This window comes from Patagioenas fasciata, chromosome 5 (assembly GCF_037038585.1).
Source record: "Patagioenas fasciata isolate bPatFas1 chromosome 5, bPatFas1.hap1, whole genome shotgun sequence".
In the NCBI taxonomy this organism is placed as follows: domain Eukaryota; kingdom Metazoa; phylum Chordata; class Aves; order Columbiformes; family Columbidae; genus Patagioenas; species Patagioenas fasciata.
In genome coordinates this window covers 4,989,194-5,013,821 of record NC_092524.1, presented here as the reverse complement: position 1 = coordinate 5,013,821, position 24,628 = coordinate 4,989,194, and the positions used below count along the sequence as shown (strand labels likewise).

General features: G+C 39.3%; 1 protein-coding gene across 3 annotated transcripts in view; it reads right to left on the bottom strand.

Annotated features, from left to right (window-relative positions):
• The window catches only part of ANO5 (anoctamin 5), a 55,635-nt gene that overhangs the window by 10,857 nt on the left and 20,150 nt on the right, over positions 1-24,628 (bottom strand). For 2 of the 3 annotated variants that reach the window (XM_065838451.2, XM_065838452.2), the window contains 11 exons: positions 19,320-19,433; positions 13,762-13,830; positions 12,352-12,636; positions 11,887-12,000; positions 9,766-9,881; positions 8,841-8,975; positions 7,484-7,589; positions 7,334-7,394; positions 5,585-5,736; positions 1,904-1,978; positions 1,002-1,224 (listed from right to left, as the gene is read on the bottom strand). In XM_065838451.2, the coding sequence (XP_065694523.1) occupies positions 1,002-1,224; positions 1,904-1,978; positions 5,585-5,736; positions 7,334-7,394; positions 7,484-7,589; positions 8,841-8,975; positions 9,766-9,881; positions 11,887-12,000; positions 12,352-12,636; positions 13,762-13,830; positions 19,320-19,433 (1,450 nt within the window). Of the gene's footprint in view, positions 1-1,001; positions 1,225-1,903; positions 1,979-5,584; positions 5,737-7,333; positions 7,395-7,483; positions 7,590-8,840; positions 8,976-9,765; positions 9,882-11,886; positions 12,001-12,351; positions 12,637-13,761; positions 13,831-19,319; positions 19,434-20,645; positions 20,688-24,628 lie in introns of all 3 variants that reach the window. The other variant, XM_071808820.1, reaches the window with a different exon arrangement.

Below are 24,628 nucleotides of genomic sequence, written 5' to 3'. Positions count from 1 at the left end.
GCAATTTTACCTATTACTTGTTCTGTTTTTCTTTCGTCTAATTTGGCCAAGTGAGATAAGCAACACACATCTTCGAGACAAGAGATCCATGATAAATCAAAATAAACCCAGTGCAACATACCATTAAGTTTGTGCAAGAAACACCTTTTGATTCTTAAATCCACTTGCAAGACCTCATTAAAAAAAAGATCCCCCAGCTATTTTTATGACAGCTGTGCAAACTACAAGTATCTAATACTTTCGGCTCTAGCCCCCCAGCTTAATATTCTGCAATTATTTCTTTCTATAAAGCATCTGCAGGGACTTGAGCATCTAAATCATTAAGGGCAAACAAAAAAAATATGGAAGAAGGGCTCTAGGGAAGGACATTTCCAAACATAAAATCTGCTACAAAAGTATTAAGTCTTTCTAAGATCTAAGATCTTGTGGTTCCTCCCCAATGACACACCTTGGGCCCAGCTTCTCAACCTGCTCAGCCTGTGGTGACTCCAAATCTGCAAATCCACAGCTACAGGGAATAATGCCAAGAGAAAACCCTGGACAATATACTGTCCTATCCATCCCCCAGCCTCCTACCTTTTCCCCCAAAGTAAGAGATTGGATTATTCAGTCTTTTTTCTTGTAAGGATGGCTGTGAAATTTGTGTTCTGTTTTTAAATATTATCTTCAGGGTTTCTAATTGAAACACTGCTAAATCAAGAGAGTTTAATCTTGCTTTGGCAGCTCTAATTTAACACATGATAATGTTCAGAACTAGGCTTGTCTCTGTAGACTAGTTTTAATATAAGCAAACATGATACTAGGAGAAACCGGCTTATGATAAGTACTCAAATGCAGGGAAAATGTTCAGTGTGGCCATGGATATATCCGAGTTGCTGCTACAAGCTGCAGACTGACATCCTCGTGCTCCCACTGTGCCCAAGTTGGAAACAACTACGCAGAGCACCTAGTTCTACCTTCAGCGATTCCTTGAAAGTTTTGTTTTCAACTACGCTGCTTACCCATGTCGGTGATCCAGATGGCTATTCTCTCATAGAGGAAATTCAGTATCATGATGATGATAAAGTTGAGGCACGAGGCCGTGACCGAAGTCGCCAGCTGGGGGGTCAGCAGCCCCCTGACGGGCTGTAACGTCTCCGTGTTCTCCATCAGGCTGGCAAAGGCCGCGTACACCGCCAGGCGGTACACGATCACAGCGATCATGCTGGCGATAATCAGAGACACCTACAGGAAAGAGAGATTTGAAATACACCTACAGCTCAGTACAGCTAGATGCATGCAACTTTGGAAATAACATGTACATCGTTACGCTTTATGGCTTTTATATTTTATTCTTCACAGGTATGAGTTGAGCAGCACTGAAATGCAAAGTCCACAGGCAAAATACTTTCTTTTCTTAGATACACTAAACCCCAAAAAATTATTTTGTTAACACAAGACAAGCAGACTATCCAATACCAATATTAATAAAAAATAGTGCAGAAGGATACAGACTCATAGAAATGGAGATGGATGGGACAAGTTAGATTAAATTGCCCATGCTGAAATTCACTCTGCAGGTATTTCTACAGAGGAATATGTAGATTTCATTGTGATGAATAACACTGGTTTTTTTGCCTTTACTACTATTTTTTTCAGTACGATCTGTTAACAGGACACAAGCCAGAGGAAACGTTATCCCTGTGCTAAAATGTCCAATCAAATTACTAATTAATGACAGATTTCCAAGGTATTTTTTTCAATGTGAATTGAAGTCCATTTTGCATGATAGTAGGAAATCCGCAAGACAATAATAAAAGCACATGTTAATATAATAATGAAAGCCAGTTTGTGTTAATGTAACAATTAGTGATGATCAGCAACCCTGATGTATGTTAAAACAATCATTTGGAAAGATGCTCACCCAGAACAAGACTGTAGTTCCCGAGATGCAGAACCGCACAGCCTGGCTGGTTATAGGCAAATAAGGCTCCATCTCCTGAAACAGTCAAGCAAGCAGAGCACTGATCACAAATCCACCATCTGACGTCAAGCAGCACACAGAGCTCTCATCAGCTGTGTGAAAGGAAAAGCATCTCTAAAAGGGCAGATTTTGAATGTGCTGGGGGACAGAAGTGGCCAAAACAATGCTAAAAATTAAGTCAGTACTTGGAAAGACTGGTTAAACCTTTGTAAAAATCAATCGATAGCTGAATGAAAAAGACCACCCCACTCATTAGATGAGAGGGACAGAAGTGTGACAGGAACGCTCGGTCAGCTGCCATACTGCTCCGAGTCCAAAACTAGACTGAATTTTAAGAAATTCTTCATGTCGAGGTTTCTTAAAATGGTACCACATTTTCCACACAGCCAGAGAGTGTCTTACTCCACTCCTTCAATTTATTTTTTTAATTGAAGAAGTGGCCACATTCATTAGCTGCCAATCTCTGCCACAGCATCAGGCAGCGAGGTCTTACCCAAGTGAGTATCCCCACATAGCACATGAACAATACTCCATGTTCGTGTAAAGTTCTTTTTTTCATAACCAATTCTAATTCCTAAAATATCAGATTACATGTGTTAAGAAAGGATCATTCGAGTACTAATGACAGTGGAAGAAGATTCAGTAAAAAAAAATCTGAATTTAATAAATCTTTAGGACAAGACATTGTAGTATCCTTACACTCCTCTTGGACAAATGGGCACCGATTACTATAGGCGAACGCAATATTATCTTATCAATAAGTATACTGAACCAGGAAATGCTTCTTTTGACAACAGAGGATATTGAGCCTGTGAAATGTTGTGAAGGGAGTTTATTTTCTGTTGCACAGAAGGTCAGAATGTGCCAAACACGCTGGCATAATGCAGTCTAATACCGCTGAATACAACAGCTCCACATTTCTCCCTGACACCACCAAGCAATAGATGTTCTTGATGGCGATATTCTTCAGTCAATTGGGATGCTCATACCAGAATGTGCTGTTCTCTCAGGAGAGATAAATCGCCTGTATCTGCCTGAGTATACTCACTAAACACAATTATCAATACCGTAGTCTTGAGTCACAACAAGTTGTTTGATGATGAAAACAGTTAAAGGCTCTGTTGACAGAACTATAAAAACCCAGCTGAAGATAAGATAACAAGCATAGGTAGCAAGCAGCTTTACATAGGCTCATAACATTCTATATCTATTATGTATAAATAGATAAGACATATATTCTATACTAGGAACATTTCACACATTCTAGGCTATTCACCAACTTTTTTACTTTATAACAAAGGTGGGCAATAATGTGCAATGACAGAGCCTAAGTTTGAATGGAATGCTTCATCATTTATGTAAATATGTAAAGATTCTACTGTAATGAGCAAAACCAGATTTTAGCTATGACATAGCTAAATAGTTGGCATTGTGATCAGCTGAGGTGTTAATTAAAGCCTCGAGATGGGCAATTTCTGTTCCAGCGCAACTAGAACCTGGAATCATGGCCAGGAATAATGAGGAAATCATTTTCTGAGGAAGGCAAAGCCTACCTTGGGACACAAGAAACTCCGTGACTCATCTGGGTGTTCCTGCTCCGGAAGGGGATTGGACTGGATGATATTTCGAGGTCCCTTCCAATCCCTAACATTCTGTGATTCTGTGATTCTGATTTTATCAGTCTGTAGAACTAAGTTGTTTCAAATCACTGCCCTTTCACATGTTCAGTATTGCACATTATCTAATGGAAGGAAATTACACTACAGCCTGCGTAACCCATATGGTTTGCTATAACTGGGTATTGATAAGGATCACTGTTATACTTTGCTGCACAAAAGGTTCTGAAAATCCACCAAAGTAATAAATTGATGTGTCATAAAATAAAGGATTGTGCAGTCATAGAATTTTTTTATGCATACTTAGAAAGCACAGAACAGTGCAGTATCTCACTCTGAGATGAGAAAAGTATACCATGATCCAACTTCTGTTTCCAAAATAAAATCATAGAATCACAGAGTGGTTGGGGTTGGAAGGGACCTCTGGAGATCATCCAGTCCAACCCACCTGCTAAAGCAGGTTCACCAGAGCAGATCACACAGGAAGGTGTCCAGGTGGGTTTGAATGTCTCCAGAGAAGGAGACTCCACAACCTCTCTGGGCAGCCTGTTCCAGGGCTCTGGCACTGTCAAAGCAAATAAGTTTCTCCTCATATTCAGATGGAACCTCCTGTGTTTCAGTCTGTGCCCGTTGCCCATCACCCTGTCGCTGGGCATCACTGAAAAGAATCTGGTCCACCCTCTTGGCACCCACCCTTCATATATTTATGAGCATAAATAAGATCTCCTCTCAGCTTCTCTTTTCCAAGCTGAACAGCCTCAGCTCCCTCAGTCTTTCCTCATGAGAAAGATGCTTCCGACCCCTCATCATCATCATAGCCCACTGCTGGGCTCCCTCCAGTAATTCCTTGTCCTTAAACTGGAGAGCCCAGAACTGGACACAGCCACATAAGAGAGCGGAGGTTTGGAGTCCAAACACACACAGGGATACAAACCAGCAAATAACACGCAACAGGCAGGCATCTGTTTTCAATTAGCTCATCGAAAATTGATTTACCTGAAATTGTCTTCCTGAGCATGGAGAAATCAATACCTCAGCAGAGCTACACTCAAAATCACTGTGCATGGTTATCAAAAGTCTGAGTAACTTGTACAGTGCACAAGCTACAGGTGCAAGAACAACAGCGTTAATGCTGCATGTGCAGACGGGGAAGGAGAGACAGGAAAACTGTCCCTCATGAGAAATAAGATTAGTGTATGTAGTTCCTGATAATTCAAGATACAAACCCTGAAAGGCAAGGCTACTGTTTATATGACAATGATTCTTCTCATGTTCTGGTTAAGTTTATATTTCTTTTCTGAAGACTGTGCTATTGAAGTATACCTAGGACTACCAAAAATAAGTTATTGATATGCAGTTCTAGGAAGAGAAAGTATGGTTTAAAAATACATCAGATTGAGGTGGTAGATGTATCGGAATGCAACCATCTCAACCCTAAATTTGTCAAATAACTACTACCTAAATTAAATTTTAATGAAGACATTAACGTCTAGTAAATAATTATATACAGCATTTAACAGAGTTAAATAGCATGGTTAATTGTATCTAAATTAGATTTCAGACAAAGGGCTTCAGTAACCTCCATCTCTCCCCCAAGCAAAGTGGTTTTATATCAGAGGCAAAACCACAGCCAGTCCCACTTCTGTATCTTTAGACCGAGACAACTGCTCCTCCATATGCTGCGCAGGGATGAGAAAGAGTGTTTCTAAAGGTGTGAAGATTTCAGATTGCTACCTTGAAACGTGAAGGACACAGTAAAGATGGTGTTAGCTAACTGAAAACTACTAACTTTGCCTTTGTATCCCTGATTTAATATACTAGTTTTCAATTAGCCAACTGTGACCATCACCACTGCTCTGCACACGTGCAATAGCCGAGGGCCTGCCCTGCTCCAATATAAAAGCAGCATTGCTTTTGTGTGTCACGCAGATCTGTACCCGAACCTTTGCCAGCCCTCCAGCACACCACTGAATCTGCACACGTGTCAACCCAGCACCCTCATTACCTGAGTCACAGGATTCTTCTTCTTTTGGGTACATTTTGCCTCATACTCGGGCCTCAGCTGGAGCTGTTGCTGTTCCTCTTCAAAATCAACCAAATCCCACTCGTATTTCAGCCTAGCTTGCCGTCTCTTCCAGAACTCCAAGAAAAGCGTAACTGCAATTTGGAAATTTTACAATATATTTAAGGGAGAAGTGAACAAGTTTATGAACAAAGATAAACTTGTTTCTTTGTTGGCTCCTATTCTGTGGTCTGTTATTCCCCCTCGCAATGTGACCATCTATTTCTATCAAAGTTCACAGCTGAGACCATAACATGGATAAGGTAATTTATTAGCTAACTGAATTTCAGAAGTGGATGACAAGGAAGATGCCAAGACAGGATATGAATGTTTCCATGGTTATGACAACCATGTTCCATCACAATTTAACTACTTTTCATAGGCAAATAGTAATACAGAATTAACAAAGGAACATTATCATTCAATTAATTGCTTGTGTATAAACCTGTAACACATAAACAAGTATTACGAATAAGCAGAACTGTTTTCAAGTCGTGTGTTCAAAGGCTTCTGTTGCTTTTTGATGATTATTTGATGTCACGGTCATTTTAAAGACAGTGAATGTCTGACGCTTTTCATACAATCAAGAGCGAGACTGTTGAAGAAATTTAAGACTCTAAAAGGAACTGATTTAATATATAAAATAAACAACTATAAAAGTTATAATATTATATCACACTTTAAAAGCCTTTTATAAACTACTTTGAAACATAAGCCTTTGGTAATCTAATTGTTCTTATTGGATGTGCGGAGACTGTACAGTTCACACAAACACAGGGAAGTTTATCTTCTAAAATCTTTTGCTGGCACTTCCTGAATGACTAATCCATGTCACTCAGAGACTAATGCTTAAAACCAAGAAAAGTTTAGGAAAGCAGCCATACAACATCATCTTACACAAGATTTTCTTGAGAATTCTCTGTGAACAAGTTAGTGGCTACATACTGATCCTTCGATAATGAATACACAAATAGGTTTTGTATTAGTATACAGAGATCTCTGCACATTAATGAAATATCTGTATTTGAACTGAAGATTCAATTACGGTATTTCATACAAACAGTATGAAACAGGATACAAGGTATTTAAGCTAATAAGAAATAATAACTACACTGTCCTGCATCTATAAAGCTGCCCAGAGTTAAAGAACAGAACATGTATTCAAGACAATAAAATCTTGACGTGTGAACAAGTATCTCTTGGTGTGAAACCACACTTCTTATAGAAAGAATCAAGAAATCCACCTCTTTCTGCATCATCAAAACATACCAGAATGTATGACCCTCGCTGGAGCAGAAAACAACTGAGTCTCATTGTAAAATTAGTACTAATTAAGCCGCAGTGCTGGACCACCCTGCAGTGACACTAATAACTTGTGGTGCTAAGTAGAGACTATTCTTACAAGGACCATGTAAGGGTGCACCACTTGACCTTAGGTTATTAAGGAAAGAAATAAATGTTACCAGTACACAATGGTTAGGATGTCTCAGATACCTGCTGGATGTTGTTTGGTTTTGATCAAGCCTAATCCCTCTGTAACTTTAAATTACTTTTATTCTTTCATCACTTTTGCCTCTGAGGAAGGATTTTAAAGCCAAGCCATTATTCTCTTCCTTCCCACCTTCAGTGTCACTCAGCAGTTTGGCCAAGATCTCCTTATTGCTTGACGTAACAGTTATCAAATGTACTTACCCCATATCCCCATGAAAATGGCGAAAAACAGAGTTGCCACGTTGTCAAACAAATGGGAATACTGCAACAGAATACAGGAGAATAGGTCAGTACCAGAACAGTTTTCAGTATGACCAAAAATGAGAAGCAGTTGGAGAAGCAGGTACAGACCTCTGAGGACTGGCAGGTGGTGTTCAGCCTCCAGTACTCGCAGTCTCGGTCACAAAGAGGGCACATGATGATCTCTCCTCCAATTGCAGGGTCACAAATTTCTTTGCTGAGGAGAAAAACCATTGTATAGTACCTGTTTTGATACCATCTTAACAGATGCCGTATGAAATTCACTTAAAAAAAAAACAATCAGCATTTGAAAAAAAGATAAATTAAGAGCTTCGTTGGTTCAAAGCTCAATTGTTGCAGCTTCACAGAGAAGATGCTAAGTCTTGTTACATTCACTGGCGTTCATCTGTAGTTGGTGAGGGCAAGCCAGGTTGTGTAGCAGCTGCTACAAGGAGAAAGAACAATTCACATAGCCTGGGCTTTCTGATTCTATCCCTAATGAATCAGAAGCCTGTGAGGAGCTGTACTGCACCTGCATTGCGTTCAGGCGAGATACTACCCATGTTATTTCTCAGCGGGTTAGTAACGTGCTCATAACACCCTTTCTAAAAGCAAAGGTATTAATTCAGTTTTGCTACCTACAATAAAATTTGCTACTTCAATTGAAGTACCACAGCAGGCAAAGTTTACAATCCCATGATAGTCCTTCAGTACCCAGAGAAATCTGAACACGTACAGCAGTATTCCCAGGTGAACCCTGAACCAAGCTAAAATGTAAGTCTCAAACTGACCTAATTCAATAGAAAGGATGATGATTTTAATCCGATATTCATCTTTTATGGTTAAAGCTCAAAATTTTCTGGAAGCCTTCTTATAAAAAACAGTGAGCAATGGAATGTCAACCCTCTTTTCCTCTCCCCGCCCCACATCCCCAAATCTTGGGATCCTTGAAGAAACAAATATAATGCTTATTTAAAAAAGAAGCAAACTGTAGCTTCCAAGATACGGGACCCTTCTTTGACAGGAGAACCTGCTGATCTGTCCTGTGCTCCTGCTTTGGACAGTCAGCACAAATGATGACCTACACAACATGGTCAACGGAGTATTCTGCAAGGCAGTTTAAATAAAAAAGCTTAAGGCAACAATAAACACTTGAAACAAATAGTATTGAGATGTGCCAGTTGTACCCTTAGGACATTATGTATTGCAGGTACTCCAGTCTAAAAAGCTGTTGCCAAATGGCAATGAAATATTGCTTTTCACTTACAAATCAAGTCTTACTAATTAACAGTCACAAGTTCTGCATTTGCTGTCCGCCACCATTTCAGTCAATAAAGGCGGCTGAAGAACAAATTTATCTGCTCTGACAAGCTTTAAAAGCTTCTTACCTGCTCTATTGCAAGAACAAAATTTTCACATTGCTTAGCGCTTCCCATTATAAGCTCAGGAGATTTTCAACATTACTCACCTGCTCATATTTTCATCCATTGTAAACAAGCCGTAAAGAAAACAGATTAAGCCAACAACTGCTGCAAGGAATAACATCTCAGTGTAAAATCCCAGCCAGGCAAAATAGATTCCAATCTTCTCCCCATAGTACTTCCTGAATAGGAAAAAATGCAATTAATAGGAATACAAAGCAAAGTTTAAAACTACAATAAAACTACTACTGGCCAGACTGCAAAGTGCAAGCTGAATGAACAAAATATGTGGCCTCTTTCAACCCTTTTTAAAAGCTCCAGCTTTAAAAATCACTCTTTCTCCTTCCCACAGGATAATGTAAATGAAGATTTACTTTTTTGATTTTCTAAGGGGTTATATAAATGAAACTGGGCCCAACAGTTCTGATCATGTGCTAGAATGAACGTCTAATTCACAGGAATACAACTCCTTGTGCTATGAAAGGGGCAGCTGTAACCTGTGAATAATGTAACGTTTTTGTTATATGAGCTGAATCAAAGGGATCTTGGGTGAGGTTAGTTTAAATTCGGGTTTGGTACTGAATTAAGAGCCAAGCTTCAAAACTGGTTTTATCAATGTTTTTTCAAGTCTGTGGCAAAATTTCAAATCAATCCTTAAAAACTGTGGCAGATATTGATTATAAAATGCAAGGTATTCTTCATATGTGTTCCTCTACAGCCCAATTATCTGTAATACACCTGACACCAGCAGCACTGGCTACACTGAAAGAGGCTTGATTTGAGATCAATAATTTTTCCTGTTGCCAATAAAAACCTGTGTCATGCCCTCCAAGGACCTGGGGTGCAATTAAGTATCTGATTCTTAAAAGCTATAAAAAAATCCCAGCAGGATCAAGCTACAGATGAATCCACACTTGTATTACAGTGAGAACCAAGTCAATCTAATAAAGCACAAGTGGTATTTTATTCTACCTGATGAGGTCCAAAGGCTGTTCCTTGTAGAAGCGCAAGAAACGGGCCCACTCCATGTACAGCGTGTACCTCTCGTTGTCACAGTTTGGATCATTTGCCTTTTTCCAGTACTGGCACTGTGAGCAAATCAGAGGAAAAGCAAAACACCTCAGACTCAAATCCTACATTAAAATAAATGAACATTAATGATGACAAAGCATCCCTCTCAACATTGTGCCAATTAAACTGATTTGAAAGTCAAACTTATCACTCCATTTAAGTATAACCCTTTTTATATATGTTTTAAGATAATATATGTTTTCAGAAAACATTCATCAATCTGAGACATTAAGTCAACCTGCACTGTAACCACATCATGTTACTTTACACCGGTGTTGTGCTGGTACAACATACTCATTTGCACTGGTAGATTAAAAGATGTATGTCTTTCAATGTTTAAAAGATGTATAGATGAGGCTTTTAGGGACATGGTTTTGTGCCAGAGTTAGGTGATGGTTGGACTCGATCTTAATGGTCTCTACCAACCAAAATGACTGTATGATCATTGCAGTGAGCGGTCTGTTCCTTTGCATCGGTAACAAGTGCAACTGCAGAAGTTCGAGCTTCCCTAAAGCAGAAAATTCCCATTTCATTCCAAACAATGCAAATTGAAATCCCATTCTCTGTACTTCTCAATCATGTTCTCACTGTAAATTGCCCAGCCAAAAGCTCTTCACCGAGAGATGGAAACGGGGGGATAGAAATTCAAGTTGTTTCCTTTCTCCAGCCAGAGCACCAGAACGTGCCCTGCGCTGTGGCTGCTCAAGCTGTCATGCAAAGACATGCAAACTGAAATTCTGACACTAATTAATGTCAGTGGCGTTCGTCACTATCATCCACCCACTTGTCAAATACTAAGAAAAATTAAACAGCACAAAATAATGGCAGTTTCTGACAGCTCTTGGAAATGTGTGTTGTACAACTCCAGAAATATTTGGCTATGTCAAATATTCTCTTTGTCATCTTCATGTTCCTTTTTTTTCTGAATGTCTCTCAGTGACAAAGAGAAGCCTGAAAATTGGTTTCTCAGTAGAAATCAAGAAGTCTATGCAACCTAACGTTTGCATTTTTAAAATATTTTAAGAGGTTAAATAGTTTTTTTAGACAATGATTTGTGAGTCTGTCTCATGACATTTGGAGTTTCTTCAGCTGTTTCCTGTGTAACCTCATCTGGGTGTTTCTGATCCAGCAGGGGGATTGCACTGGATGAGCTTTCAAGGTCCCTTCCAACCCCTGACATTCTGTGATTCTTAGCATTTAAGGCTGGTTGTATTTGTATAGAACAGATTCTTGTACAACTGGCTTTTATTATCTGTGTTTTCGGTTGTACCAATAGTATAAAGTACTTGCCAGTCTAGACTAGTCTTCTACAGCCAAGACTCTGATCAGCTAAACTTTCACCCTGAAAAGCTAAAGATTGTGCATTAATCCATTTCTTTCCATTTTCTAATGGAGGAAAAAAAACCAGAAATCTATATAAAGTATTTAAAAATTTATTGTAAAATGCACAGATGTAAATAAGCACTTAAAGTTCCTAAAGCATTGTGACAAATCTGAAATAACTCTTAGAAACAAGGAGAGAATTTAGGATTTAAGCAATGAATTAAATACAACATTCAGAAGGAAAAAAAAATACATTAAAAAGAAATCTGTAAAATATACAACAGGTAGTATGTGCTACTGTGTAACTATAGTATGTACACATCCTATGCACACACAGCTCAATGTATGTGTGTACAGAAGGTATTCATTCCTTGTTATAATCTTGCTAATGTACTATTGCATAATCCACACCATAGACATAATAGGAATATACTACGGAATAAGTCTCTTACAAATTATGTGTCTGACATATAAGCATATCCTAGAAACTCATCCATAGGAAGAAACACTTCAGCAAATAAGACCCAAACAGTAAGGCTGGCAGCTCTGTCTTGTGTCTTATAAAACAGAATCGACTACTGGCACAAATGGGAGGGTTCATTGCATTTCCCTTTCTGCTGGAAACAGCAAATGTCACTGCAGGTAAAAGAGTAAAACCACGGGGAAATGCTCAGGGGAGCAGAAAGCTCCAGTACTTACGTCATGAAGAGGATACGCAGCTGAGTAGGTGCCATTATTTAGCAGTCTCTTAATGCCGAATTTTTTCTTCCCTTCTTCTGTTCCATACGGGCAACGTGTAAGAATATAATTAACCTAAGATTCAAACATAAGAATTTCAGACCTTTCCTGCTTTATGGCCATTTAGTAGAAACCTATAATGGTTGTGCGCTGTGTATAACCTGCAGGAACAATATGCAAAAGCAAAAAGGGTTTGTTCAGAAGGCCCTACCCCATGTGAGATCACTCAGGGCACACTTGCCTTGTAGACAGAAGATCCATCCAACAAACACCACTCCAGATTTCTATGAAAGATGCCCAGGCATCCAGGCTTCCTCATATTTACCCAGAGACAGCACAGTTTATACTCTCCTTCCTTGCATGAACATTCCAGTGGGACCACATAAATCTACCTATAAATATCAGTAGGCAAATTCACATACGTACTATTCTGTTTCTCATGGACGGTGAGAAGAAGGTGCTCTCATCATCGATGAGATACAGCTCCTGCTTGTCCTTGCTGAATGGAGCCGTGAAATAATCGGGCTCAGGGTGCATCACCTTCTCGGGCAGCCTGAGAGGAGCCAACATACAGTCCAGGGGGTTCTCCACCGTGGAGGGAATGTCGTTTTCCCTGATGGGAACTTTGATGTTCAGCACTTCTGCATACGTGATCAGAACCTCCCACGGGGCGTGGATCTTCACAAAATAGATCTTGCCATCTTCCGATTCCTGCCCCAGGGAAGTTAAATCAGATGTCAGACTAAACTGTGTTTCTTTGCAAGATTCATGAGAAAAGATGTACAAAATCTATTGCCTTGTACATATTTTTAAAAGTGTTTTGTTGTTTTTTTTTAATTTTAAAGGAGGGGGGATTGGGGAACTTTTTGTATACACATTTTTTTTAACAACTGAAAAGCTTATCTGAGTGGTCGTTTGTTCATAAAGATAATCTTTGCACTACTAAAAGCTCAGGAAGGCTTTTCAAACTACGTTAATCTTGTGCACCGAGGCCTGAAAACTCTCCTTAGGCTCTGAGCCATTGGAAAGGCACAGGCTGGTCGTGCAGGGCTGCAAAGCTGCTGTCTGTCCTGGAGAGGGCACTTTTCATACAGCAAGTACAGCACACAGGAGTCCTTGCAAAAAGGAGTTAGCAAGCAGAGTAAAGATCTGTCACCGTCTCACAGCTGTGATAAGGAATAATCTTATCACAAGCCTCACCCCCCAGGATTCTTGTAGTGTTCCTCAGCACACAGAGGAGAAAATGGTAATCAGAAGGTATTTTAAATGTGTTACTTAATGAATCCCCATCCAGGGATGTTATACAGACTAAACTTCATCAAAAGTTATTTTGCCCTCCCAATTTCTAGTAGGAAAAAAAAGAGGCTGCTGAGTGAAGAAGTCAGCGAAGTCAGCATCCTTGTTCTCTACCTATCAAACAAAACAGTAACACTAATCAAACACCCTCGAGTTGTTACACCAGGGTCCTTCCTCATCGTAACTACAACATCCAGTGGCCACACGCTAATCCATTCACTGATTTCTACATACGTTACTAGTTTATCAGTGGGATTAAATCTGGCTGTAAGCATAGTTCCCATTTACATGGGTTTAAATGAAGTCACAGCTATTTTGGAACTGCTTTCTTTTTGTTACGAAATCCAAAGCCATTACTTCCTCCTGAATCAAGATTACTTTGCTTCTACAATTCTTATAAAGATATCTGAAAAAATGAGCGAAACAGACACATTAAGCTTGTTTCACTTAGTCATAGCCCACTGGAATCTGGTAGAATAATTTGTAATTAGTAATTTGTGTGTATACTTCTTTGGTCCTAATTTTTCTCCTTTCTTTTACCTTCTTGTCTTCTGTTTCTAGTTCCAAGCCAGCCTTTTGCAGATTGCTCTCAAATTCTTTTCTTCTTTCCTGAAGAGAAAAAACCCCATGCTTTATTAATTGGTCAACTTAACAATTAACTGATCACTTCCTAATGATTTCACTGAGTTTCACTCCTCCTAATGTTCCTGATGACAACCCCTTCCTGCTCTGTGACATTTGGAAAAGAAAGCAGACAAAACCCAGTTGATGCAGACCAGGCCACTTCTGACTAGGACCAGGAAACCTATTTGTTAGTCAGGAATAGGCTCATAAACTGTGCAATCTTGTTAACCAGAAAAATAAATGAAATCTTGGGGATGTGGTTTAGTGACAGCATTGAGTCAATGGTTGGACTGGATGATCTTGAGCGTCTCTTCCAAACAAATCATTCTACGATTCTATATCATGTGTCTTGAGCACTTCCAACTCTTCGGAAGAGTGGTGTGTGGTATTGTTTAAACGTAGCTATATTTCTAAGGGACTGTTAAAACTAGATGAAAAGAAAAACTCTGAAAGCACATGGAAGACCGATTGCTTCTAGCGATATCTACTTACCAGTTAACCAACCATACCTGATATAGATGCTCAAGTACTGATAACACACAATTCCAACAGGACGCCTCCCAAACAACACAACTGTAAAACTAGATAAGACTAACAAATCATCCTGTGGAAGCTCAGATATGCTGAGCTTGCATAAAGCCAGCGTGGACTTCACGCAGAGATAAACCAAGGCCTCGCCAAGCCTGCAACCTTCGTGAACGCTGTCTTTTGCCAAGTAATTCCAAGGTGGTGTCTTAAGACAACGACATTTTCTCCCCCTTATTGTCTGTAGAATTTTTTCTCCTATTAATTTCCTTTTAATTATACACAATTCATTGAAGAACTGCAAGAATAACCAAATGTTAAGCTCAGTATTTGAGCTCTAGCGTCATTAGAAAGCACTAGGTAGACTAACAATTTATGGGTTAAAACGTGCATGCTGGGTGATGTGTTCTCTATCGAAAGGTCTTACATGACATTTTGCAAGCACACTTGAAAAAAGAAAACCAAAAAACAAAGCAAAACACCATCATTTTCAGCCAGTTTCCTTCTCCTGGGTGTCTGTGAGGGTCAGGAAGCTCTATTTGCATTTCAGTTTGCATTAACTACTCAGATAAATGAATACAGACAAGAATGGCTTTAATGGCTCTGAAATCTATGCTAAGACATGCCCATGTTAGTGGCCTTGTATTTTGATATGTCACATCTGATTTTATTATTAGATATTAGATTAGACACTGGCCTAGGTAAACTTGCAAATACGATCATTCCTGAGTTATAGCACATGCTGTGGAAAATGCAATTCCATGTATTAATTTTAATTCATTTATCCCACAAACCTGCCTGGATAAACATACCCCAGAACTTTTCTGTGCTGACCTGCTGATCTAATAGAGAACAATACAACTAAAAGGTGATTTATCATTACAGTCAAAGTGGTGTGTAAGAGCTGACATTCAGGCCTGGTATCCAGAGCTACGTGCTGTTCTGGGTTACATCTTGTCTGAACAAACACTGGGGGAGAGCCAAGCGAGTAGCTCAGCGGTTCTGTGCCACCAGACCCCAGCTCCTCCTCCCGCTGTGCAGAGCCCAAGGGTCTGGCCCCATCTTACTGATTTTTCCCTACTATACACTTACTGTGATAAATTGCTTTGCTCCGATAGAAGTTATACCCTTTTCACCTCTTTGCTCTCTTCCCATAGGCCACCTTCTCTGAAATCCGTGAGAATGTAATGTACTTGCAGTCACTTGAAACAACCGTCTTTAGGAGGAAATCAATGTCCTGCAAAAAAAATTTGCTACCCCGTTTCTTGCCAAATACTAGATTTATTCATGTCGCTGCTAAAGGCTTAAAATGGACCAAAGGTACCCTTGGATTAGTGCTGTTTTGTTTTAATATGTACTTAATAGAGCTTACTATCCCAAACCTAAAAAGCTGGACCTGGTGAGTGTATTTGTGACTCCACAATAGATGCCGCTCTGTAGTCACACAGGGAAGCAACAAAACTAATAACGGCAGTGAAGACCAGGACTTGTGGGCTAATGCCCTTCCTCACATTTACACGTTGTTTAAGGACAGTCCTTAAGCCCCTCCAAAGCATCTGTAAAGGACTGAAACCACATTTTCTGAGACCACTGTGGCCTATATGGGGGAGTTGCCAGTAGAGCATCCACCTCTCCCAACACCGCTGGGGATGTCCCGCCTGCTTTATGGGGTCACGTCACCATCTAACTTATCCTGGGCTGTAATGATTCATCCCGATAAGATTAACAAAGCAAGATCCAAAGTCCACCGGTACTAACACGCCCGATGCAGATGCAACACTGCAGGATTAGATACCCAAGGAAGATAGACAAGTGTAATCAACCTGTTTTCTTGATAAGAATGCTGTTACTGCTAGTAACAACAATCAATAAGCAGGAAAATAAAATAATTTCAAGTTTACAACATACTATTCCTTCATCAAACTCCTCCTTCGCACTTTTCCCCTTCCTTTAGGCAGGGAGCGCCAAGCTGACAAAAGCCTTTTACATATCAGGATGCTCAGGCCTATTCTAACTGCAGTCCTAGGTAGGATATTGGGAAATCAATATGGACTTTAGGAACAATCACTTTGGGGACTTTGCTTCCAGTAAACACAGGAACAAGTTACTTTCCACAGAGATCTCAGAGTCTTATTGCTCTGGAGTTTCTTGCGGAGAAATACACTTATGGAGAACAGAGATCAAGTCCTGGTCATACGTTAATGCTCTGTTTATTTTTCCACGTTCACATGCATTTCATATGTGGGTAAAATATTTCCACTTATCTGCTAAAGGCTTTAAGGAAACAAAAACGTAATCCTAATTTTTGTTTAGAGAGACTTTGTGGTTTGCATTTATTCATGTAGCTCCTAGAAGGCGAGTTCAAAACAGAGTTTAAGATGGAAAGTTTCTGGGGAACATCAAAGTAGTTAATGCATTTGTTCTACATGAAGCTAAGGGAGAAGATGAACAGACCGTCTCTTCCGTCTGTATCAGGGCGGTGTTGAAACACAAAGAAGCTATTCATTCTTTTCTTAGCAATGCAGAATAAAGCTGTTTCCTTGAGACAAGGAAACAAACCCCTTTGTCACAACTGTTATTCTCTTCCTATGAAGATTTCCATTCTTAGCTGTTCCAATTTGCTGTGTCATTGTATTACAGTAAAAGAAATTCACATTTCTGTCCTGCGATGACTGTAGGATGGCAAGTACAACATGTCAGACAGATTCCAAAGGCTGCAGTGCATCAATATTTAAATCTTGTTCCCACAAAGACAACAGCACAGTACTTCTATGCCAAGAAATTTGCATTAATTCATGGCATTTCATTGTACAAATATAAAACATAAATATAGGGCAAATCTCCTTTTCTTAGCTGATAACCCAGGAACTGTGTAAAAACAGATACGCTGTAACATGGATATATTTTTGCCATGTGAGTTACCTATAGGGCCATAGACCAAACACCTTCCATGGGGCCATAAACTCTTTTACGAGTAGCAGACATACAGAATTAAATCTCACGCAACTTGATGTGGATGTTCTCACCTCTTGCAAGACATTTCTTCCTGACCAAGCGCATCTTTACCTCAAAGAAGAACTACAATATTAGCTCTAACTCTTGGGTTCTTCCCCATGTGAATCCTTCAGGCCATAACAACGCCCACGTACGTGGCCTCTGGTCTGGCAAAGATTCCCGCTACCCCCTAACGACCCATAAAGCAATGAAATGGAAATTGCTGCACAAAACACAAATAAGCAACGAGACTGAGCATCTGGCTTGTTTTCCTTCCCACTTGAAACTTTACCTAAATAGTCTCCATTTCTTTCCTCATGTTATTTGAGTATGACTAATGGAAAAGTTTATTTTAAGAGTTGCTTTCACATAGTTTACATGGGTATCTTTCTTCTCTCTACAGATTGGCCTCCTCTCCCTTCTTTTTTAAATGCATTTTGCTTTATGGGAGAAGTAATCTAGCTGGATTACAGGCTGACAAAGTACTTTTTTTCTAAACCTATGGGCTCATAGCTATAATGTAACCCTGGTCTGCCAAACTAATCTCCTCAACATAGCCAGTTGAGAAATGCTGCCTGTGAGATGCTTAAACTGGGAAAAACACCAGAGACAATGACGGAGATTCTTGCTTTTTTTAAGGTAACAAGAGTAAGATGTAGGGGCTGAGCTCTACACTGGGTCAGATTTGGGTGCAAGTGTACCCAGCTTAAGTCCTTAATGAAAACACTATTTCCTTCATAAAGGACTGAAATCAGTCAGCAATTTTTTTGAACAGCCCAATGTTGCAGTTTTTGTTCAAAGGAAATGACAATTTTTAATTATGAAACGCTTTAATATGACAAGATATAGGTAGGAAATGTTCTTTACTTCACAGACCTTTAGTTTTGATCATGATTTTGTCATAACCCTCAGCATAGTTTTCTTCCAACATCCTTATTTTTCTGAATAATATGATTACATAAGAATGAAGTTTCTTTAGTTTCCCTCTCTTGTTTAATTTTGAGATATATATTGGAGAGACTAGTTTGTAAATGTAACCTCTCCTGGCAGAGAGAAGGCAATGAATAAAGAGAAAACAAAAGAATTCAAATCCCTGCAATTATTATTCTTTTAAATATTGTGCTTTATATAAAGTATTTGTTTGTCTTGACTGCATCTCATAGTTCTGGATTTTTTTATATAGCTTGAATTTACATGTTAGTCAAGTTAGACCTCAAGTGGCAGTGTTAGCAAGAACAAATACATATAATTTAGTGATTCCATCTGCCCTACTGCCACCATTCAGTCAACTGGGTCGTGCTGGGAAGCTCAGGAATCATCACTAACCAGCATTTTAGAGAAAGCTCGAACTTCGTGCTCTGTTATTATACACAGGAGGTCTCTTATCAAAGTCACTTTCAATATTCTTCTAGAAGAATAAATACACATATGCAGAGTGCAAGTCAAGCACCGAGCAGACGCGCTGTTTGTTTTACTCTGAGTATTTATTTTTAAAAAGTCTTAAAAGGAAAAGTGCCTGGATCCTTGGACCTGAGAATCTATTTCTGCTCTGACTGAAGTCAAAGGATGGGGGAAGAAATTACCGTTACATCTCATTTGGATAATGCTTTGCTTATTTAAAAGAAACCTCCTTCATCTAACTATTTACATGAACAGTTTCACCACAGCCACAGGTAACTGTAAGACTCTTAAATGAAGAAAACAAAGCCATTTGGATTACTTGGCATTGATTGTGTAATATATTGACCAGCCTAAGTAATGGAGAGTGATCAATTCAGTAAATAAAGCCCCAAATATCTAATAACATTGGGTCCTAATGCACAACAGTAAATTACACAGAATTTTCAGTACACAGAACAGCTTTTTACACGAGTGCAGCGATTTGAAAGGCTTAGCAACTGATATTTGGGTTATGATAGATAAGAATTAAGAGGACCTCAAAAAGACACACTTACCAACTTTTTTTCCCATTCCTTATTGAGATCATCCACATAGGAGAGAACAAAATCAATTCTCCTGACACCATCCCTGAAGAAAATAGAATCTTTGCTTTGATGTCTTTTATCAATCTGCGGAAGACACAGGCATGTGATTAAAAAGAGCAAGTATTGCTGTCACTCTAAAATGTAACAGAAGACAAAGAAGTTCCCCAAATTGTCTCAATTCTTCAATTTCTTCATAGCTGAAGATACACTTGTGCAAGTTTTAACAAGGGATATATCCAGTTACAGTAATTTCAAAATTAGCTGCTTATGTCCACAAATTCTACATGTAAATAACTACTATATGAAGAATAAATATACATTAGTGTAGCAATACCTGTGAGCAATGCCACCATCACAATCTTAACTAGTGTGTCATAAATGATCAAGACAAGTGTTATCTGATAGCATGGGGTTTTTCCTGCAGTTAGTCACAACGCCACCACACAAAACCCAGCCAGGGCATGGTTCATTGATCCGAAGCAGGCAGCAAAATGCGAAATCCATGCGTTTTCTTCTACGTAATAAGAGTCACTAAACCAACCACCACAGAGAAACATGTTCCAGCAATGATTACATGTGAAAACACACACAAACAACGCAGGGGTTACATTTCAAAATAGAGTACTTACTTTCTTGGAGGGGAAAAAAAACATCTAATGAAAGGTTATCAATGTAACCAGGTAATTAGTATTCTAATTGGTCTATTAAAGGTCATCCTTTCATTTATTGGCATGTCAGAATGTCATAGTAACAACATTAATCTTTTTCACTCATTGTCGTTTGTCCGTCTCAACCACGACAACTCATTAGAAAACAGCAATTAATGTTAAGGAAATAAAGACTATTACTTCACTCTCCTAGGGACCTTAACATAATATTAGGTAATATTATTTATTATCATATCAATATTCAGCTCTATCAATTGTTTACAGGACTGGAGGCTCATCCAGCAAAATGCTCTCCATAGAAACTAATACCCCGGTCTCAATTTAACTCAATGCTAAGGAAGGTTGGTGTTGGTTTTTTTAACCACAGCCATCACAAAAATTGTATTCATAAAGGACTGGGTTTTCATTTTATTAGAGTAGGAACAAAAAAGAATAATTCAGAGGGATGTGTCTCTGTCTTCTCTCTCTTAAGCCATGCGAGGATGCACGTGAAAAATATCCTGTGCTTTCTCAGGGAACTTTGTAATGTGAACCTTGCTCCCAGTTAACAAAAGGCACCACACAGTGAAGCATGTTATTACTGCAGCCATCCGAGCCACTTGCAATATCATTCATCACTGGTTTTTACCCTGAGACGTCGCTTCAGGAACAGATTATATCTCCTTCCACTCTGCCGGAATAACCAACAAGCCATTAGTGAGCCCACGGTTCCTCCCCAAAACCCAAACCAGCTGCCAGCACACCCCAAAACTAAAGTTAGTAACAAATCCATGTCCTTAACAAAGCCAAGAAAAGCCTACAACTATTAAAAAATGCAAGCACCCACAAACATTATGACTATAATGTCTTTTTTACTAAAGGCAAAGCTGTGCTGGCAACCATCTTGATAATAAACTCAGGTGGTTTAAAATAATGACTCCTATAATGCTAATTGCCATGGTTGGGATACTTAAGCGGATTTTTTAAGAAAGAACAATTGAAAGTTTATTAGAATGGAATGCAAAGGTAACAAAACAAGCGCTGGGTAATGAACAGTGTGAGCCTGTTTCTGTTACACTCAGGTTGGACCAAAGGGGACATAAAAAGACAAATGGCAACCAGGTAATTCCAGAGCGGACAATATTACAAGCAATAAAATCCGCATACTCCAGGACATGTGTTTGTCTTCAGACAGATTCAAATTTAATAATAATAATTAAAAACATCCTTATTGTGCCATAGTGTTGCACAACTTCATGCGTTTTCACCATACATGCAGGCAGCAGCCGGCTCAGACCATCCAGGCATGCTGGAGAATTCCTGTATTTCTGAAACTATCTGAGCCTTTGGGAGCTACAAATCAAACAAAAACACTTCTGAAAATGCTGCAATGTCTTTTTGTCTTCCCTCTTTGGCAATTCTGTTGGGTTTTTTGTCATTTTTCTTCTTGAGAAATATTTACGGCAGATCAATTAGAGCAGGATGGCTACCTCAGAAAATGCTTTTATTTCCAAATGCAGTACATAATAATGCAAGACTAAAGGGGTCACAAAACACAAAAACAATGGAATCCAACAGAGCAAAAGAAAAGAAACAGTCTTTTCTTATTCTATTTTGTGTTTATGGTGTTTTTGTAAATACAATTGTGACAAGCAAATCGCAACTGTTTAGATGTTAATGTCATCAACGTAACATAGAACCACACCCGTATCTACGTAGCATCAACAGTGTTGGAATTATTCAGCATTACAGCAAGTGAAGCCCAAAGTGCATTCTAACAACCTATCTTGGGAATCCGCCTAAAACTGAACTGGTAATTTAAAAAGACAGAGATTGTGCGAGCGTGGACACTGTCCTAATAAACTACCAAAATCCATATACACAAAAAAAAGAAGTATAAATATCAATAAATAATATTTATTTCACAAAGGGCTCCTGCCAAAGGAGTGTCCCAAATTCCTTGGGCAGCATACTTATAAATTAGATTATTCCATACAATTGAAGCAATAATTTGTCTGTAGTGTCAAAGTTTGCCAATTTTCTAGAATGTATCAGAATCCTGCTCAGTCATTAAAGGCCTGACTATCAATTTAAGAAGATGTAGTAGTCATCCTTGGATCTGCTTTGAGAAGGGGAATACTTATCATTTCCCTTTCCTGTACAGAGGATTATTCATCATGGATAGTGACAGACCTACTTATTAAATCCATAAATTATTCCTTTCCATTTTGCTGCATTTGGATTTCACAAGAAGAACAAGATCAGTCTTGCATATTCATGCCGCTCTGTGCATAAATGTGCACTCACAGGTTTAAAATATATAAAATGTTACTAATTTGCACTGGTCGCATCAGTGAATCATGAAACATTATGGATCAGTACATCTCATTCCTTAACAGCTCCTTCCAGAACTGTATTCAAATTAATTGATCTTAGACAACCTGCAGTTATTCAATGAAGTTACACCTCATCGGAGCAGATATTGTGTGATGTGTTCCTTCTGGAATACAAGTAACCAAATTCAAACTTCCCCACGCAACTTTGGAATAATTGAATAACAGCCAGTAAAGAATTACAAAAGAGATGGAGCCCCGAGGTGTATGGTGAAAACTCAAGAGGCAACAGCCACAAGTTGCAACAGGGAAATTCCTCCTGGATTGAGGGTGGGGTTGAGCAGGAACAGGTACAACAAGTTGCCCAGATTGACTGTATCATCTCCATCCTCAGAGATCACACAGCTTTTCCAAGCGAGGCCCTCACTGAGCAACCTGATCTAAGTTTGAAATTAGCCTTGCCTTGAGTAGGAGATTGGCCAAGAAGACCTCCAGAGGTCCCTTCCAGTCCAAGCCAGTGTATGATTCTACAAAATGGTGCTACTTCCAAAACATCAGCTACAAAGCAAGTTTACAAAAGCTACTTGTTCAAAACCAAATACTGCTCTCCTGTTCTCCAGTAGTAACTTCCCAGTTTTAATAGTCTTAATTACCTCTATAGGAACTAAAAGACTTTGTAGCCTGTAGACAGATGTGCTAATTGAACCCTCTACAGTCTATCATAAAGACAGAAATTTTCTTTTGATGTGGCTACATAAAGTGCAAACTGACTGGATTCATATAGAATTAATATTTCTAGTTACACCATAAGCGATAACTTCTGGCTAGACATCCAGTGGAGGTCAGGGTACGGAACGACCTTCAACCAGCCTTCCAAGTACCTGGATTTGCAATCCTCACATTAGGGACTCAGGCAGGACAGGTTATAAGAAAGACCAAGATGTCAGTACAAAAATAAACAAAGCAGAGCTCAAGATGAAGTAAGGCTACAACACCCCATCACGGTCAGTTCTGCCCAAACCGGTTTGGTGTAAAGGGTGTAAATGCCGGTTGACGGTCACACACTACATTCAAACCCATCAAAACCCTCCTGCTCAAGCCTTGGCCACTTCGTTCGCACCAGTGGCCCAGACTGGCCTCTCCAGGGCCAAAGCAAACAGTGAGAGGGGAAAGGGAACTGCTGGTTGTGGTATCAACCGCTAAACACAGAAAGTGCTTCAGAAAAGCAGCTTGGGAGTGAAGCTGAAGAGACCGTGGTCAACATTTCCCTGGCCCCACACCAAAGCACACAGGCAGCTGACCTTGGTCAGCACAATCTGCCAGCCCTCGGTGGTCTAACGATATCACAGCACCTGAAAAGCAAATACATCTTACAGATTATACCTGGACGATCTAATCCTGTATATTTTCACAGGACTTGGGGATTTCTATTTTTGGCTATCTACCTAACAGGAAATTCATGTCCCTACAGGCCACTGAGCACAGGTCTCTCCTTGTAGGCAACGGAGCTTCCTCCAAATGCCCCTTGCTACTCAATATCCCAGCACTCTCCATGTCTGTACTTCAAAGACTAAGGAACTCGGCTTAGAGTAGTACTTTTCAGATTAATATTCAGTCAGAAAACTGCAAGTTTCTCAGGGGCCTACATTCAGAACCACACTTCCCAAATTCAGTTCCCCAGAGCCCAAGGTTCCACAAACGTCCGACCTCGCGGGACTGTGGGTTCAGACCTCAGAGTCCTTCACCTTCTGCTTTTTGTACCTCAGGGTGGGAAGATGGTTTAAAACGGTGATTTCTGTACCAAAGCAGTAAGTAACCAACACCAATCTGAGACAGAGGAAGCCAAGATATGAGCTGCATTAGAGTTATAGCACGGTGAAGAATCTGTGTCTATTAGTAATGGGTATGCTAAAAAGTTATGTCAATAACACGATGCCCACCAGCACAGTTCTATTATCAAAGTCCTACATTACCAGACAAGAAAACTACCTGAAATTACAAAATAAAATTGATTTGCAACATTTTGCTTACAAGATACAGTCTACAAACCAAATATTTATTTACTGCACACCTTTGATAATCATACAGGCAAATTATTTTATCACAGATAATGTAACAAACCAAAATAACAATATCACAAAGGAATTCGTTAATTTATGAATTAAAAATCCACTGCAGAAAAAAATTCAGAAAATGGACAAAAATACAAGGGTTTGAAAGCCGAATCGAAATACAAGAAAAGCCTCCACAATTGGAGGGGTAGGAAACATTCAATGGCTTAAAAACAAAATTATCACCC